Consider the following 19737-nt stretch of genomic DNA (forward strand, 5'->3'; position numbering starts at 1 on the left):
GCCTAAGCACGAACATTGTCTAGGTTTTGCTGCATGTGGACACGCACTGCTTCAATATTTGAAGAATCGCTAATGGTGCTAAACATTGTGCAATCATCAGCGAACATTCTCACTTCTGACCTTATAATGGAGGGAAGGTCATTAATGAAGCAGCTGAAGATGGTTGGGCCAAGGACACTACCCTGAGGAACTCATGCAGCAATATCTAAAATGAGAGACCTTCAATAACCACAACCATCTTCCTTTGTGCTAAGTATGACTCCAATCAGTGGAAAGTTGTCCAAATTAAATGCAAGAGGAAAGCCTATTAAAAATGAATTCAAATGTCTGTACAGCAATGTACACAGTGCCCATAATAAGTGAGGGAAGCTGGAGGTGAAACCAGACACTGTAGGGATTATAGAGACATTTCTACAGAAAAATCAGGACTGGGAATTAAACATTGCAGTGTATAATATATTTAGAATAGATAGGAGGGAAAAGGGGAAGTGGAATAGCTGTGCTAATTAGGGATAACAATAGTAGAAAAGTGACGCAGCTATCGTGTGGATGAAGATAAAAGATAAAGGATCACAACACGGGTGTAGACCAGTAACAATAATAAGAGCACATGAGAAAAGTAAAAGCAGGGGAACATTATACAAATTAGGAGGAGTAAGCCATTCGGCCCCATGAGCCTGCTCTGCCATGGCTGATCTGATTGTGGCTTCTACTTTCCTGTCTATCCCCAGATACCTTTTGACTCCCACGTCAATCGAGAACCTATCTAACTTACCCTTGAATATATTCAATGACTCGGCCTCCACTGCTTGCTGGGGAAGTGAATTCCATAGACTAATGACCCTCAAAGAACAAGAATTATGTTTCAATAACATCACCTCTCATTCTTTTCAACTCCAATGGGTACAGGCCCAACCTTTCCACATAAGACAACCCCTTCATCCCAGGAATGATATGAGTGAACCTTCCCTGAACTGCTTCTAATGCAATTATATTATTTCTAGTAAGGAGGCCAAAACAGTGCACAGTATTCCAGACGTGGTCTCACCAATGCCCAGAACTGCTGCAAAACTGCCTCACTTTTATATTCCATTCCCCTTGCAATAAATTACAACATTCCATTTGCCTTCCTGATTGCTTCCTGTACCTGGATACTAACTTTTTTGATTCATGTACCAGAACACCCCGATCCCTCCGTACTGCAGAGTTCTGCAATCTCTATCCATTTAAATAATATGGTTTTCTATTCTGCCTGCCAAAATGGACAACCTCACATTTACCCACATTATGCCCCATCTGACATTTTTTTGCCCACCTACTTAGCCTATCTATATCCCTTGGGAGACTCCTTATGTCCTCTTCATAACTTATTCGCCGACTTATCTTTGTGTCATCAACTAATTTAGCAATCATACATTCCTGGGCTAAATGGGATATGGAACGAGCAACTCAAGGCTGGGCAACCCACAGGGCACTGTGGGCCATCAACCACAATCTGTAACCTCACGGCCTGGCACATTCCCCACTCTACCATTACCACCAAGCCAGGGGATCGCAGAATCACACAGTGCAGAAGAGGCCCTTCGGCCCATCGAGTCTGCACCGACACGAGAAACAACTGACCTATCTACCTAATCCCATTTACCAGCGCTTGGCCCATAGCCTTGAATGTTATGACGCTCATCCAGGTACTTTTTAAAGGATGTGAGGCAACCTGCCTCCACCACCCTCCCAGGCAGCGCATTCCAGACCATCACTGCCCTCTGGGTAAAAAAAGGTTTTTCCTCACATCCCCCCTAAAGCTCCTGCCCCTCACCTTGAACTTGTGTCCCCTCGTGACTGACCCTTCAACTAAGGGGAAAAGCTGTTCCCTATCCACCCCGTCCATGCCCTCATAATCTTGTACACCTCGATCAGGTTGCCACTCAGTCTTCTCTGCTCCAACGAAAACAACCCAAGTCTATCCAACCTCTCTTCATAACTTAAATGTTTCATCTCAGGCAACATCCTGGTGAATCTCCTCTGCACCCCCTCCAGTGCAACCACATCCTTCCTATAATGTGACAACCAGAACTGCACACACTACTCCAGCTGTGTCCTCACCAAGGTTCTAAACAACTCCAACATGACCTCCCTGCTTTTGTAATCTATGCCTCGATTGATATAGGCAAGTGTCCCAAATGCCTTTTTCACCACCCCGCTAACACGTCCCCCCGCCTTCAGAGATCTACGAACGCACATGCCTAGGTCCCTTTGTTTCTCAGAACTTCCTAGTGCCATGCCGTTCATTGAATACTTCCTTGTCAAAATACTCCTTCCAAAGTGTATCACCTCACACTTTTCAGGGTTAAATTCTATCTGCCACTTATCTGCCCATTTGACCATCCCGTCTATATCTTCCTGTAGCCCAAGACACTCAACCTCACTGTTAACCACCCGATCTTTGTGTCATCTGCAAACTTACTAATCCTACCCCCCACATAGTCATCTATGTCGTTTATATAAATGACGAATAATAGGGGACCCAGCACAGATCCCTGTGGTACACTACTGGACATGGGCTTCCAGTCACAAAAGCAGCCTTCTGTCATCATCCTCTGTCTCCTACAGCTAAATCCACCTTATCAAATTACTCTGTACCCCATGTGCATTTGCCTTCTTTATAAGTCTCCCATGTGGGACCTTGTCAAAGGCTTTGCTGAAATCCATATAAACTACATCAACTGCACCACCCTCATCTACACATCTGGTCACCTCCTCAAAAAATTCAATCAAATTTGTTAGGCATGACCTCCCTCTGACAAAGCCATGCTGACTATCCCTGATCAAACCTTGCCTCTCCAAGTGGAGATAGATTCTCTCCTTCAGAATTTTCTCCAATAGTTTCCCTACCACTGACGTGAGACTCACTGGCCTGTAGTTCCCTGGCTTATCTTGACAACCCTCCTTAAATAGCGGAACAACATTAGCTGTTCTCCAGTCCTCTGGCACCTCCCCCGTGGCCAGAGAGGAATTAAAAATTTGGGTCAGAGCTCATGTGATCTCCTCCCTTGCCTCCCTCAGCAGTCTGGACACAAATCATCCGGACCTGGAGATTTGTCCACTTTTAAGCCTGCCAACACCTCCAATACCTTGTCACTACCTATATCAATTTGCTCAAGAACCTCGCAGTCCTTCTCCCAGAGTTCGATACCTTCATCCTCATTCTCTTGTGTGAAGACGGGTGTGAAGTATTCGTTCAACACTCTACCAGTGTCCTCTGGCTCCACCCACAGATTGCCCCCTTGGTCCATTGTGGGCCCTACTCTTTCCCCGTTATCCTCGTCCCATTAATACGCATAGAATATCTTGGGATTTTCCTTACTTTTACCAGCCAGAGCTTTCTCATATCCCCTCTTTGCTCTCCTAATTGCTTTCTTAAGCTCCACCCTGCACTTTCTGTACTCCACTAATGCCTCCGCTGATTTGCTCCCCTTGTCCCTGCTAAAAGCCTCTCTTTTCCTTCTCATCGTATCCTGAATATCTCTGGTCATCCATGGTTCTCTGGGCTTGTTACTCCTTCCTATCACCCTAGAGGGAACATGTTGAGCCTGGGCCAGATTCTGCCTTATTTTACTGAAATCCGCTCTCCCTCAGTCCAAAACATTTTTTTGCAACTTGTCTAGTTCTTTGTCCATAACAAGCTTAAATTGTACCATGTTGTGGTCGCTATCACTAAAATGCTCCCCCACCACCACCTCAGCCACCTGTCCGGCTTCATTCCCCAGAATTAGCTCCAGCACTGCGCCGTCCCTTTTAAAAAGTTCTCCTGTACACATTTCAAGAAATCCACCATATTCTATAAGTATATCACCCCAAGGTTAGTGCCTGCCTTCCCACCTCCATTTTTTGAGCTTTCGACCTTGCTGACACATGTTGGTCCTCGCATTTCCTGCTAGATGGTTAAAAGTTTGTGACCTGGGGCAGGCCCCAGGTGGCTGTCATGAACATGGCAAAATGGTACGCCGGGCCATACAGTCTGGCTAGTATGGCATCGGTGCGCCTTGTTTCTTTACCAGACCAGCTTTGTCCCTCCCACTATGACTGTGGAAATCCCTCCCATTGTTCTGGAAGAGCATCATGCTCAGGATTCCCTCGCTTCAATCACTCCCCTTTCTCCTCCTCTAATCCTTGATTCCATTGTCATCATCGTGGATATCACTCTTCTCTCCCCAATCCCTTTGATGTTGATGTCCCATGTGGGCTTCGCCCCTCCCCATCTTGAGGTCCATTGCACTGTGACCTACAGAGACGGTTCCGCCCCCCCCACCATGAGACCATTGAGCACCTGGGACTACATTACCTGTTTCTTAAAAAATGCAAAAAAGGTCACCCGTGACACGCCCAGCTGTGCTCAAGGTGCCTTCAAATTACGTGTGGGTGCTGCGCCTTAGTGCACCCCCCACCTCTGCCCCCTCGCTGACAGTGGCATTGGGATCAACCCTGGTTCGATGAAGAGTATAGGAGGGCATTCCCAAAGCAGCACCAGGCATACCTAAAAATCAGTTATCAACCTGGTGAAGTGACAACACAGGACTAAGTGCATGTCAAACAGAATAAGCAGCAGGTGATAGACAGAGCTAAGTGATCCCACAACCAACAGATCATATCTAAGGTCTGCAGTCCTGCTACATCCAGTGGTAAATGATGGTGGACAATTAAACAACTCACTGGAAGAGGCTGCTCCACAAATATCCCCATCCTCAATGATGGAGGAGCCCAGCACATCAGTGCAAAAGATAAGGCTGCAACATTCACAACAATCATCAGCCAGAAATGCTGAGTGGATGATCCATTTTGGCTTCCTTTGGCAGTCTTCAGCCAATTCGATTAACTCCACTTGATATCAAGAAACAGCTGAAGGTACCGGATACTGCAAAGACTGTGGGCCCCGACAATATTCCGGCAATAGTGCTGAAGGCTTGTGCTCCAGAACTTGCCGAGCCCCTAGCCAAGCTGTTCAAGTACATCTACAACACTGGCATTTACCCGGCAGGCAATATGGAAAATTGCCCAGGTATGTTCTGTACACAAAAGCAGGACAAATCCAACTCAGCCAATTACTGCCCCATCAGTCTACTCTCGATCATCAATAAAGTAATGAAAGGGGTCATCAACAGCGCTATCAAACAGCACTTGCGTAGCAATAATCTGCTCAATAACGCTCAGTTTGGGTTTTGCCAGGGTCACTCAGCTCCTGGCCTCATTACAATCTTGGTTCAAGCATGGACAAAAGAGCTGAATTCCAGAGGTGAGGTGAGAGTGACTGCCCTTGACATCAAGGCAGCATTTGACCAAGTGTGGCTTCAAGGAGACCAAGCAAAACTGGAGTCAATGGGAATCAGGTAAATTGGAAAAACAATCTGCAGGTTGGAATCATGCCAAGCACAAAGGAAGATGGTTGTGGATGTTGGAGGTCAATCATCTCAAGTTCCAAGACATCACTGCAGGAGTTCCTCAGGTAGTATCCTAGGCCCAACCATCTTCAGCTGCTTCATCAATGGCCTTCATTCCATCATAAGTTCAGAAGTGGGGATGTTCGCTGATGATTGCACGATGTTCAGCACCATTCGTGACTCCTCAGATACAGAAGCAGTCCATGTCCAAATGCAGCAAGACCTGGACAATATCCAGGCTTGGTCTGACAACTGACAAGTAACATTCGCTCCACACAAGTGCCAGGTAGTGACCATCTCCAACAAGAGAGAATCTAACCATTGCCCCTGACATTCAACGGCACTACCATTGCTGAATCCCCCACTTTCAACATCCGGGAGGGGGGGGTTACCATTGACCAGAAACTGAACTAGCCATATAAATACCGTGGCTACAAGAGCAGGTCAGAGGCTAGGAATTGTGCAACGAGTAACCCACCTTTCGACTCCCCAAAGCCTGTCCATCTACAAGGCACAAGTCAGGAAAATACTCTCCACTTGTCTGGGTGAGTGCAGCTCCAACAACACTTAAGAAGCTTGACACCATCCAGGACAAAGCAGCCTGCTTGATTGGCACCCCATCCACAATCAATCATCTCCATCAACACTGACGCACAGTAGCAGCAGTGTACACTGTCTACAAGATGCACTACAGGAACTCACCAAGCCTCCTTAGGCAGCACCTTCCAAACCCACGACGATCTAGAAGGACAAGGGTAGCAGATAGCTGGGAACCCCACCACCTGTACGTACCCCTCCAAGCCACCACCATCCTAACTTGGAAATATATCGTCATTCCTTCACTGTTGCTGGGTCAAAATCCTGGAGCTCCCTCCCTAACAGCACTGTGGGTATACCTACACCACATGGGCTGCAGCGGTCAACAAGGCAACTCACCACCACCTTCTCAAAGGTAATTAGGGATGGGCACTAAATGCTGGCTTAGCCAGCATGTTCACATCCCATGAATGAATATATATAAAAAAATGTAGTCTTTTCATTCAAGTCATTGATATAGATTGTAAATAGTTGCGACCCCAGCACTAATCCTTGTGGCACTCCACTAGTTACAAGCTTGACAACCCAAAAATGATCCATTTATCCCTACTCTCGGTTTTCTGTTAGGTAACCTCCCCTATCCATGCTATTATGTTGTCACCCATACCATGTGCTCGTATTTTGTGTGGTAACCTTTGATGTGGCACTTCATCAAACGCCTTTTGGAAATCCAAGTACAGCGCATCTACAGGTTCCACTTTATCCACATTGCTTCTTACTTCCTCAAAGAACTCTAATAAATTAGTCAAACATTATTTCCCTTTCACAAAACCATGTTGATTCTACTTGATTGCATTAAGTGCCCTGCTACAACCTCCTTAATAATAGTTTCTAGCATTTTCCCTATCAGAGATGTTATGCTAACTGGCCTGCAGTTTCTGATTTCTGTCTCCTTCTTTTCTTAAATAGAGGAGTTATATTCACTATTTTCCAATTGATGGGACCTTTCCAGAATTGGAGGGAATTTTGGAAAATTAGAACCAATGCAGCTACTATCTCAGCAGACACTTCTTTAAAGACTCGAAGATGCAGGCCATCAGGTCCTAGGGACTTGTCAGCCTTTAGTTGTAATAGTTTTCTCAGTACCCTTTCCCTGGTGATCGTAATTGTTTTAAGCTCCTCCCACACTTTCACCTCTTGATTTACAATTATTTCTTAGATGCTACTTGTGCCTTCTACAGTGAAGGCAGACACAAAATATCTATTCTACTCTTCTGCCATATCCTTATTTCCCATTATAAATTCCCCAGACGCACACTCAAAAGACCAACAATCCCTTAGGTTACTCTTTTCTTCTTAAATACTTACAAAGACAGACAGTGAGAGTTTCTACATTTCTAGCTAATAATAGTAATAATACGCTAATTTCTCCCTTTTTTTAAGTCATTCTTTGCATGTTTTTAAATTCTGTCCAATCTTCTGTCCTATCACTAATCTTCACAAAATTAAACACTTTTATAATAGTGACCACAACATAACACGCATTAAGATGATAACAGAGAAGTACATCAATGAGATGAAAACCAGTCAATATATTGAGGAAAAGCTGATTTTGAGGTGTTGAGAATTTAGGAAAAATAAAATGTGCAACAATGTTGGCAGACAACAATGTAGAACAACAACAGAAAACATTTAAAACATTGCTCAAAATGCAGGAATAATATATATTTCACTAAAAAGAACAAACTAAACACTATTGAGAGTCCATGGATGAATAGACAAAGGAACAATTGAGATTTAGGAAGAGGCATACATTAAGTACATTGACAATAGAGGAGTGCATTATAAGAGAAAACACAGAGATCTGGAGAGAAGCCAAAAGGCAATTAGGAAGCAAGCAGAAACTATGAAATTAAATAATCAAGGAACATAAAATAAGTGTTTTACAGACACACTGATAAAAAAGGAAGCTGGCATGGGAAAAGGTCCATTAAGGGATAGATAGGATACTCGCATTAGAGAGATGGTAGAAATATTAAGTAATTATTTTACTTTGGTATTTAGTAGAGGGATAGAATGGGTAGACAAGACATTGAATGGTGAGATGACCAATGAGATAAGTGCATTTAAAATAAAAAGGGGATGTACTGAATAAACTAATCACACTCAGAGGATAAAGCCCATGGTCCAGATGGATTGTGCCAAGTATTTTAAAAGAATCTAGGGAAAAGATAGAAAAAGCATTACTAAGGATATTTAATAATCAGTCAGTAAAAGGTGTAGCGTCAGAAGACTGGAGGATAGCAAATGTCAATCCTGTATTTAAGAAGGGAGACAGAACATGCCCATGGAATTATAGTCCAGGCAGCTTAACATCAGTGGTAGGAAAAATAATGGTATCCTTACTGAAGAAGAGAACAGAAGAAAATCTAGAGAAGAAAAATATAATAATGAATAGTTAACAGAGATTTCAAAAGGGAAAATATTGTTTGATCAAACTTATTGAATTTTTTTGAAGAGGTAACACAGGGAGTAGACAAAGGTAATGCAGTAGATGTAACTGATCTGGATTTTCAAAAGGCCTTCGATATGGTGCCCCATAATAGACAGATTATAATAAGGTCAGAGAATGTGAAGTCAGGGGACAAGTGGCAGAATGGATTGCTAGCTGGCTTCAAGGCAAAAAGCAGAGATTGGGTGCAAAGGGTAGTTTTTCAGAGTTCAGACCAGCAGAAGGTAAGAAATTACGTTCCACAATTAGCAGTTCTGGGACACTGCTGTTCACAATTTACTTTAATGTTTTGGGCTTTGGAATCAAAAACACAATTTCTAAATTTGCTGACATCATCAAATTGGGGGTGGATAGTCAATTCTGAGGAGGACTGCAACAAATTATCGGAGAGCAATAATAAACAACAAATGAAGTTCAACACATAAAAGTACATATTGGTAGGAAAAATAGGGAGGCCATTTATTACTTGGAAAATGTGAGTTGGGGAGGTAGAGGAGCAAAGGGATCTCAGAGTTAAAATATACCAATCACCAAATGTTGCGGCACAGGTTAGCATGGCCATAAAAAAAAAGCTAAACTTTATTTCTAGAGGCATAGAATTTAAAAGTAGGAAAATTATGCTAAACCTTTATCAAACTTTGGTTAGACCATATCTAGAGTAGTGCATGTAGTTCTGATCACATTTTAAAAAGGACATAGAGGCAAAGGAGAATATGCAAAGATTTGCAAGGATGATACCAGAAACATCTGAACATACATATCAGGAAAGGATGAACAGGCTGCACCTCTTTTCTCTTGAAAAAAACTGAGGGGGATGACATAATAGAGGCCTTTAAAATTATGGAAGGTTATGATAGCGTATATACAGAGAGAATGTTTCCACTACAGTCTATCAATATAAAATAATCACCAAGAGATACATTATGGAATTCAGAAGAAACATCTTTACGCAAAGAGTGGTTAGAATGTACCACAGGGCGTAGCTAAAGCAAATAATAAGGTGCGGCATGGACTTGTTGGGCTGAATGACCTGTTTCCATTCCATATATCCTATGTAAACTTATAGATTTGTCCTTATCTATATCTTAGACCTAGATAACCTTAGAATTGTCGTTATCCAAATTAATCTGTTTTTATCCACAAGGCAACACTGGAATACTGTACATGTAAACATTAGTAATCAAAATTGATTTAAAACATTAACTGGCATTAAATACGCATTCTCCCAGAAACCAAGACATTACAGTTTCTCTAAAACGAAAGAGAAACTATAATATAGCTATCTTGCAAGTTTACTTTTTTCATGCAGTGAGTAGCACGTTCATATGATAGTGGAAGAAACAAAATCCAAACAAACAAGTGTAAAGAAGAATCATTAAAACTGGGTTGAAATCTTTTAGGAGACTAAGAGATTTTCCTGGATCTATGCAAAGGTGCATTAGCTTGCCCGGACACAGGAAATATTTTTAAAAAACTTGAATAAGCTCCACTGCTATAACCTGCTCTTGCATATTTGCTACTCCACTGTGCCTGGATGTCAATTCAGGAAAATGATCCTAAACGAATATGTTTTGCCTGAAGTGAACCTATAAATGATTATCCATCTGATTTGCTCAGTTGAAAAACATACCTTTTGCATAATGTAACAGAGCTCCATTTCAAAGAATAATAAATTAACACTCTGCACAAAATATCTTTAAAATAATAATGGCATAGAGAAAGGGAAACTTGCTGTCAGATCTGTTGATTCCCCCTCACTTCCTTATCTAATTTCAGATAAGATATCAGATTATCTCATTTCAGATAATACCCATGATGTTACCAGCATTATTGCACATCCTTTGTGCGTGAAAATTATTCTTCCAATTATCCTCAACAACTAGTACATATATTTGTCAGGAATTATATGCTGAATAAGCTTAATTTGTTTTGTGTAATGTGTCAGCCTGGGCTCAGTTAGTAGCATTCTCACCTGAAGATTGTGGATTCAAGTCCCACTCCAGATCTTGAGCACAAAAATCTATGTTGATACTCCAGTACAATACTAAGAGAACACTGCACTTTTGAAGTTGTATTGCAGCATATTTTGGATGAGGCGTTTCACCCACTCAGGTGAACATGAAAGAGTCCTCGGCACTACACCTTGCTACAATTGTATAGGACTTTGATGAGAACACACCTGGAGTACTCTGTGCAGTTTTGGTCTCCATATTTAAGGGAGGATATACTTGAAGGTTTACTAGATGCTGAGTAAATTGGGCTGATACTCTCCGGGGCTTAGAAAAATGAGAATGATCTCATTGAAACATACAAGATTCCGAAGGAGCTTGACACAGTGGACACAGAGGTTGACTGGGGAATCTAGAACACAGGGGCAGTCTCAGGATAAGGGGTCGATTATTTAGGACTGAGATGAGGAGAAATTTCTTCAGAGACTTGTGAATCTTTGGAATTGTCTATCACAGAGCAGAAGAGGCCCTTCGGCCCATCGAGTCTGCACTGACACGTGAGAAACACCTGACCTACGTACCTAATCCCATTTACCAGCACTTGGTCCATAGCCTTGAAGGTTATGACGTGCCAAGTGCTCATCCAGGTACTTTTTAAAGGATGTGAGGCAACCCGCCTCCACCACCCTCCCAGGCAGTGCATTCTAGACCGTCACCACCCTCTGGGTAAAAAAGTTTTTCCTCATATCCCCACTAAACCTCCTGCCCCTCACCTTGAACTTATGCCCCCTTGTGACTGACCCTTCAACTAAGCGGAACAGCTGCTCCCTATCCACTCTTTCCATGTCCCCCATAATCTTGTACACCTCGATCAGGTCGCCCCTCAGTCTTCTCTGCTCCAAAGAAAACAACCCAAGTTTACCCAACCTCTCTTCATAACTTAAACGTTTCATCCCAGGCAACAGCCTGGTGAATCTCCTCTGCACTCCCTCCAGTGCAATTATAGCTTTCCTATAATGTGGCGACCAGAACTGCACACACTACTCCAGCTGTGGCCTCACCAAGGTTCTATACAACTCCAACATGACCTCCCCACTTTTGTAATCTATGCCTCGACTGATAAAGGCAAGTGTCCCATATGCCTTTTTCACCGCCCCACTAACATGCCCCTCCGCCTTTAGAGGTCTATGGATGCACATGCCAAGGTCCCTTTGTTCCTAAGAACTTCCCAGTGCCATGCCGTTCATTGAATACTTCCTTGTCAATTTACTCCTTCCAAAGTGTATCACCTCACACTTTTCAGGGTTAAATTCCATCTGCCACTTATCTGCCAATTTGACCATCCCGTCTACATCTTCCTGTAGCCCAAGACACTCAACCTCACTGGTAACCACCCAGCCAATCTTTATGTCATCCGCAAACTTACTAATCCATAGTCATCTATGTCGTTTATATAAATGACAAATAATAGGGGACCGAGCACAGATCCCTGTGGTACACCACTGGACACGGGCTTCCAGTCACTAAAGCAGCCTTCTGTCATCACCCTCTGCCTTCTACAACTAAGCCAATTTTGAATCCATCTTATCAAATTACCCTGTATCCCATGTGCCTTTGCCTTCTTTATAAGTCTTCCTTGTGGGACCTTGTCAAAGGCTTTGCTGAAATCCATATAAACTACATCAACTACACTACCCTCATCTACACACCTGGTCTCCTCCTCAAAAAATTCAATCAATTTGTTAGGCATGACCTCCCTCTGACAAAGCCATGCTGACTATCCCTGATCAAACCTTGCCTCTCCAAGTGGAGATAGATACTCTCCTTCAAAAATTTCTCCAATAGTTTCCCTACCACTGACGTGAGACTCACTGGCCTGTAGTTCCCTGGCTTACCTCTACAACCCTTCTTAAATAGCGGAACCACATTAGCTGTTCTCCAGTCCTCTGGCACCTCCCCCGTGGCCAGAGAGGAATTAAAAATCATCAACCGTCTTTTCTGCTAAACTCCTTTCCCAGTCCACTCCAGGCAACTCAGCCCTCATTCCATTGTAATTACCCTTATTTAAGTTTAGCACAGTTGTTTCCTACCCTACTCCATCTTAAATTGAGTGCTAAATTCTACCATATTTTGGTCACTGTTTCCTAGGGGATCCTTTACTCTGAGATCATTTATTAAACCTGCCTCATTACACATTACCAGATCCAAAATAGCCTGATCCCTCGTTGGATTCACAACATATTGTTCTAATAAACTGTCCCGAATTAATTTTTGCTCGTGTCTACCTCTGCCAATTTGATTTTCCCCAATCTACATGAAGATTAAAGTCATCCATGATTAATATGCTGCCTTTTTTGCATGCCCTCATTATCTCCTGATTTATTCTCTGTCCTACAGTATAGCTACCATCAGGGGACCTATAGACTATTCCCTACCAGTGTCTTCTTCCCCTTGTTATTTCTTACCTCTACCTATATGGATTCTACATCTTCCGATCCTAAATCCTTTCTTGCTATCGTCCTTATTCCATCTCGTCCTAACAAAGCTACCCCACCAGCTTTTTCTTCCTGCCTATCCTTTCGAAAAGTCACATACCCCTGAATATTTAGTTCCCGGCTTTGATCTCCTTGTAACCACATCTCTGTAATGGTTATGAGATCATACCCATTAGCCTCTATTTGTCCCATTATTTTCCCCTTGTGACCCTATTTGCTGCTGTTTTTTATGTTTGTACACTCTGTCCCTTCCTGTCACACTCTGGGTATTATTACCTTAATAGCTCCCTTGCAAGGCTGCCATGTCCTTTTGCTTTGTAAGCCTACGTATCCCCTTTCCAGCACCCTCCCCCAGCACCCCATTTAGTTTAAAGCACTCTCTACTGCCCTAGTTATTCGGTTTGCCAGGACACTGGTCCCAGCACGGTTCAAGTGAAGTCCGTCCCACCAGAACAGCTCCCTTCTACCCTAGTACTGGTGCCAGTGCCCTATGAACGGAAATCCATTCCTCCCACACCAATCTCTGAGCCACGCATTTAACTCCTTGACTTTATTTACCCTATGCCACTCTCTCCACAGATGCTGCCAGACGTTGAGATTTTCCAGCATTTTCTGTTTTTATTTCAGAATTCCAGCATCTGCAGTATTTTACTTTTATCTTACCATTCACTCTTATCTTGTGTAGTAACAAGGGCAATTAAGAATGGGCAACAAATGCTAGCCTTGCCAGTGAAACCCACATCCCATGAAGGAATAAGAAATCTTTTATGTGGCACCTTATCGAATGCCTTTTGGAAATCCAAATACACACCTACTGGTGCCCACTTGTCCACCCTGCTCGATATCCCCTGAAAGAACTCTTAATATATTTGTCACACCATATTTTACTTTTATAAAACCGTGTTAAGTCTGTTTGATTGTATTATGATTTTCTATATGTCTTGCAACAACTTCCTTAATGATAGATTCCAGCATTTTCCCAAGGACAGGTTAACTGGCTTGTAGTTTCCTGCTTTCTGTCTCCCTACATTCTTGAATAGAAGAGTTTCATTTGCAGTTTTCCAATCTGCGGGGACATTTCCAGAATCTAGGGGATTTTACATGAAAGATTACAACCAATGCACCCACCATCTCTGCAGTCACTTCCTGCAGACCCTCTCATCCAGGCCATCAGGTCCCGGGGGACTAGTGAGCCTTTAATCCACACACAAACAGCAAAAGGATGGTAAGAGGAGTAGGGCTGATTAGGGACCAAAAAAGGGATTTACACATGGAGGCAGGGGGTATGGTGTTAAATGAATACTTTACACCTGTCTTTACCAAGGAAGCAACACGATGACAGAGAAGGAAACTCTGTCACTACAAGGGCTCAAAATTGATAAGGAGGAAGTGTTGGATAAACTGTCGGTACTCAAGGAGAGGGCTGTGGATGCTCCATCGTTCAGTATGTTTAAAGTGGACATAGACAGATCTTTGGATTCTCAGGAAATCAGGAAGTGGGTGGGAAAGTGGGGAGTTGAGGTAGAAGATCAGCCGTGGCGATATTGAATGGCAGAGCAGGCTTGAGTGGCCGTATGGTCTACTCCAGCTCCTATTTCTTATGTTTATGAGCAGGGGAGTTATCCCCGGTTTTCTGGCTAGTATTTATTCCTCAAACAACATCACAAAAACAGATTATTTGGTCATCACCGCATTGCTGTTTGTGGGCACTTGTTAGGAGCAAACTGACTGCCGTGTTTCCTACATTAGTACAGTGGGATGTCCTGTTGTCAAGGAAGGCATCTTTAAGTTCAAATTATAGAATTTGTAAAAGAAAGTTAACTGCAGTTATAATGACACTTACTTCATCAATATGAAAGCTGCAGAAAACTCAGGAATCAAATTACAACCTGTCTCCTGAGCACATTAAACTCAAGCAATGTGAGATTCCTTTCAGGAAACATACCATTTCGATTCTGTACTAAGTAGAGTGTAAACGCCACTCCAGTAGATAGCTGCATTTAAAAATAACTCAGATCACCGAATCCCATGGACACTTTACACATCTGGTAAATAATCCTTTGGATGTTATATGAATGCTCTTTCCTAATATTACAAATATTAAAATGTGGAACATACATGCAGAGCTCTCTTCAGGTAGACAGATTGTAAGCTACAGTGCAATACAATTCTAGACTTGACAGTTGCACTTCCCACTCTACAACTACTCGCTTAAACCAGCACTGCAGCACAACTGCAGCCCTGGAGACTTGTTATCTCAAGAGATATGACTGCCAACATCCAAGCAAGTGTTTTTCAGCTCTTATTACTTCTACATTTGTCATCCACCAATTTTGTAAAAATAGGTTTATCACAATGTAAAAAATACTAACATATTTATGATCACTTTTGGAAAAGTTTTTTTAAAAGTGCATTATTTTAGCCAATCAATTATAATTTGCTCCGTGCAGCATTTGTGAATAATTGGTCTTTAATCCACAGATTTAAATTGCAAAATAAAACGGCGAGTTGTCTTTACAATGTGGTCACAATGTTTGGATTGCAATTATAATTCTTGATTCCTTTCATGTTCTCAAAATTATTTATTTTGCACTCACCAAATATTTCAAAATCTCCTTCTTTATGATAGCTTCACGTTTGGAATGGTCAGGCTACAATATAGAAAGAAATATTTTTTCTTAAATATTACTGTAGCTGTTAACACTGAGATTACTTACAAAACTATTTCTAAATTAGAACCCACACAGTAATACTAAACTACAGAGTTATGGAACACATTGATGCTTGTGTTTTGTGTGTGACCTTAAACGAACAGCTTCAATTCATCCACAATATGGAGGTTTTTCCCAATGAGCAAACATACAGAAATTTAAATAAAACTTAGTGGTTCGGTACGGTTATACCACTTGTTCATTTCCCAATTCTCAATGTGACATAGAAGGGTTTATTGTCTAAGTACGATCGGGTTCTATGGGTTGCCACCATAGCAATTGTCCTTGTTTCGCATATCAAAGACTGTCAGTCACGTCTATGACATGACCACGTCAATTTCAGATACTGAATTATTTGGTGGCTGAAAACCCAGTCTTTAGAGTTGGTTTTTCAACCAACAAAATCCAGAATCAGAAGAAAGAAAAATGGCTATGTGAATTGTTTAAAAAAATAAGGATTAGAACTTTTAAATAATAAAAAAGTACCTAAAAATGAAAAATGAGGTGACAGAAACACAAGTGGTTACAAAACAAAGATTACAAAATGCTCTGCCTGATATTGTGCAAGAAAAGTCAGAGCCAAATATAGTCTTCCAGTGAGGTGGAGCTAGAGGATGAAGAACTACTGGATTAGGGTGTGATGTGGTGGTGGGGTGAGTAGGGCAGTAAGTGGGATGAAGTTAGTTCCCAATTAGCATACTGGGCATGAAAATCACGATGAAAGATGGAAAATTTGAGGGTTGCTATCCTTAAGGAAGCAGTTACAGGGAATTCTAAGAGAAGTAGAAAGGGCAGCTGTTGGTTTGTTCAAGGGGGAATTCAAGCCTGGGATGGTTGTAGAAGAGAATGTAGACTGAGGAATAGCAGTGGATTGTAGTAGGGATCACAGGCAAGGTAATACTGGAAATGAAATAAAAGAGGACACGGTCAATTTAGGAGAGGTAAGCAAGGCTCTGCTTGGACATACCTGACATCTCATGAGAATGAATTTCCTGTTCACAGCAGTGGAACAAAACCTCAACACATTACTGAAAGCATTTTTCTAACCCAAACATATCACCAAACTGCTTAGCAGTATTAAAACACAAAGATGAACTGACAGGTGGCATTAAATACAAACCTAAAGTGTTAAAAGATGGTCACTGAGATGAATACAGGTCAGTTTCAGAGTCTTAAAACTAACTAATGCTTTGAGTTTTTAAAAATTTAAAACACAATAGTTGGTTATGTGGCAACTATTCATTTGTAAGACATGAAGATTTTTTACACTTTTTATTTACCTTTGCAGGTGCCCGAATGCTGGTCTCAGGTCCTTTGTGGTGATCATCTTTACTGCTCCTATGGAAGAATAATCAATTTCACGTCTTCAATATAGCACTGGAACGTTGGGTTGAGTCAGGACACAAGAACGCATGGACACTACTTTTAAGAAATCGGCCAGATAGTTATTTTCATTAGAATTTTGCTTTTTCTCGCACAACAAAATGCATGTTGATTGTATTGCAATGGAGAGAGAAATAAGAATAAGACTTCCATCAAGAGAAGGAAATGTACTCACTGCCAGCAAACAATTTGCCTTATTTACATCTCTGCCATTTAATACAACAGCAACCATGCAAGTTAGGAGAAACACCTATCTGATTCCAAGTGCCTGGCTTAGGAGGGCTCTAAAAAGGAGACTGCTCTGCCACGTTCCATATTTCTGCAAGAAGCAATGCAGCTTCACAGATCAAATTTTTGAAATTTGCTCTTAAAATAGCTGCTCCGGTACAACGGGAAAACTGTAAAATTCCACTTTCGAGATTTGTAACAGTATCGTTATAGGGTCCCTACAATATTTCACAGTTGGTGCTCAAGATTAGCATGCAGTATCTTTTCAAGCCATATGCACCAGATATCATTGTGTTCCCAGTAGGTTCCTTACCTCTTGCTGAGGTACACTCCTGATTCCAATCTGGTTTTGACTAGGTATGATAAATTTATATGACTGGCATATTGATCCCTAGGAACCAAATTTCAAACTGCAGCAAAATAAACAAAAGAGCTATAACTGAGATAAATGTAGAACATTAACAATTTTGTCTAATTGACAAATTTATTGTTCTCCTGACCTAAACTTTCTGTATGTCTGTGCCTGAATACTGCCAATACTTTCTCTTGTTTTCTCAATGAGTTTAGAGACTATTAAGAAGATTCTAAAACAGAATTGTTGCAGTACAGGAGGCTGCCATTTGGCCCCATCGTGTCTGCACTGACTCTTCAAATGAACAATTACAAGATAGTGACAGTATTTTAGCATCACTAGACAAAGAGAAAAAACGTTTTGCACATAATGCACTACCTGGGCTTCTCTTTTTTCTTGTAGTCATCTTTAGAGTCCGATCTGCTTTTCCGTCTGTCTTTATCTCTGTCAGAATGTGTATCTTTCTCTTTCACTCTTTCTTTTTTATCTTGTTTACTGGGTTTTGTCCGTTTAATAGATCGCTCCCATTCATCTCTCCATTCTTCTCCAGAACGTTTAATATCTTCAAAAACATTTGAAAAGTGAATATCCAGCTCGATTAACATATAAAAAAGTGCTATACCTTGACAGAATACTTGTGAAACCAATTTTACGATTAAAAAATTATGGCATGGCCAGAAAAAGAAAACCAAACTAAGCTTTATTTCTGAAGTATAGAATTGAAAAGTAGGGGAGTTATGGTAACACTGTATCAAATCTTGGTTAGGCCACACCTGCAGTACCGCGTTCTGGTCATCATTTTATAAAAAGGGCAGAGGCACTGGAGAGCGTGCAGAGAAGATTTCCAAGGGTGAAACCAGAAATGGTAGGTATACATATCAGGAAAGGATAAACAGGCTGGTTTCTTTTCTCTTGAAATAAGAAATAAATCATGAAATAATTATGAGGGATGACCTTATAGAGGTCTTTAAAATTATGGAAGGATTTGTTAGTGTAGATACAGATAGATGCTTTCTCTTGTGGGGAAGAGAATACCTAAAGGCATCAATATAAAATTATAAAGATAACCAAAGAGAATTCAGAAGAAACTCGAGTGATGAGTGGGTGGAACTTGCTACCACAGGGTCAAGCGATAGCATAGATGCATTTAAGGGGAGGCTAGGCAAGCATTTGAGGGAGATGACAACAGAGGATTACAATAATAGATTTAAATAAGGAAAGACAGGAGAAAGTTCAAGTGGATTATAAACGCAGGAATAGTTGGACCGAATGGCCTCTTTCTGTGCCATATATCGTATGTAATCATGTTGCTTTATACTTCTTTTGGAAATAATGTAAAATCCAGAAAAAACATAGCATGAGCTAAGGCTGGATCAAAAATTTAATTCTCCAAGCAACTACTCGGAGATACACAAAATCAGCACCCTTCTATTATCCCTCCATGGAGTGGAGTCATAGAGTCACACAGCACAGAAACAGGCCCTTTGGTCCATCATGTGCGTGCCAGCCATCAAGCACCTATCTATTCTAATCCCATTTTCCAGCACTTTGCCCGTAGCCCTGTATGCTATGGCGTTTCAAGTGCTCACCTAAATACTTCTTAAATGTGAGGATTCCTGCCTCTATCACCCTCTCAGGCAGTGTTCCAGATTCCAATCACCCACTAGGTGAAAAACATTTTCCTCAAATCCCCTCTAAACCTCCTGCCCCATACCTTAAATCTATGCCCCCTAGTTATTGACACCTCCGCTAAGGGGAAAAGTTTCTTCCTAACTACCCTATCTATGCCCCTCATAATTTTGTATACTTCTATCAGGTCCCCCCTCAGCCTTCTCTGCTCTAAGGAAAACAACCCTAGCCTATCCAGTCTCTCTTCATAGCTGAAATGCTCCAGCCCAGGCAACATCCTAGTGAATCTCCTCTGCACCCTCTCCAGTGCAATCACATCCTTCCTATAGTGTGGTGATCCAGAACTGCACACAGTACTCCAGCCGTGGCCGTGGCCTAACTAGCATTTTATACAGCTCCAACATAACTTCCCTTTTTCATTCTATGCCTCGGCTAATAAAGGCAAGTATCCCAAATGCCTTCTTAACCACCTTATCCACCTCTGCTGCTGCCTTCAGGAGTCTATG

The 19737-nt window shown here is 41.7% G+C and overlaps 1 protein-coding gene across 3 annotated transcripts in view; it reads right to left on the reverse strand.

The window, feature by feature from the left end:
• LOC144678782 (uncharacterized) overlaps positions 1-19737 on the reverse strand; it is a 116280-nt gene that overhangs the window by 19427 nt on the left and 77116 nt on the right. For all 3 annotated transcript variants that reach the window (XM_078538687.1, XM_078538685.1, XM_078538686.1), the window contains exons 18-20: positions 17981-18164; positions 16920-16977; positions 15526-15579 (exon numbers count right to left, since the gene is read on the reverse strand). In XM_078538687.1, the coding sequence (XP_078394813.1) occupies positions 15526-15579; positions 16920-16977; positions 17981-18164 (296 nt within the window). The remainder of the gene's footprint in view (positions 1-15525; positions 15580-16919; positions 16978-17980; positions 18165-19737) is intronic.

This window comes from Cetorhinus maximus, chromosome 3 (assembly GCF_964194155.1).
Source record: "Cetorhinus maximus chromosome 3, sCetMax3.hap1.1, whole genome shotgun sequence".
NCBI lineage: Eukaryota > Metazoa > Chordata > Chondrichthyes > Lamniformes > Cetorhinidae > Cetorhinus > Cetorhinus maximus.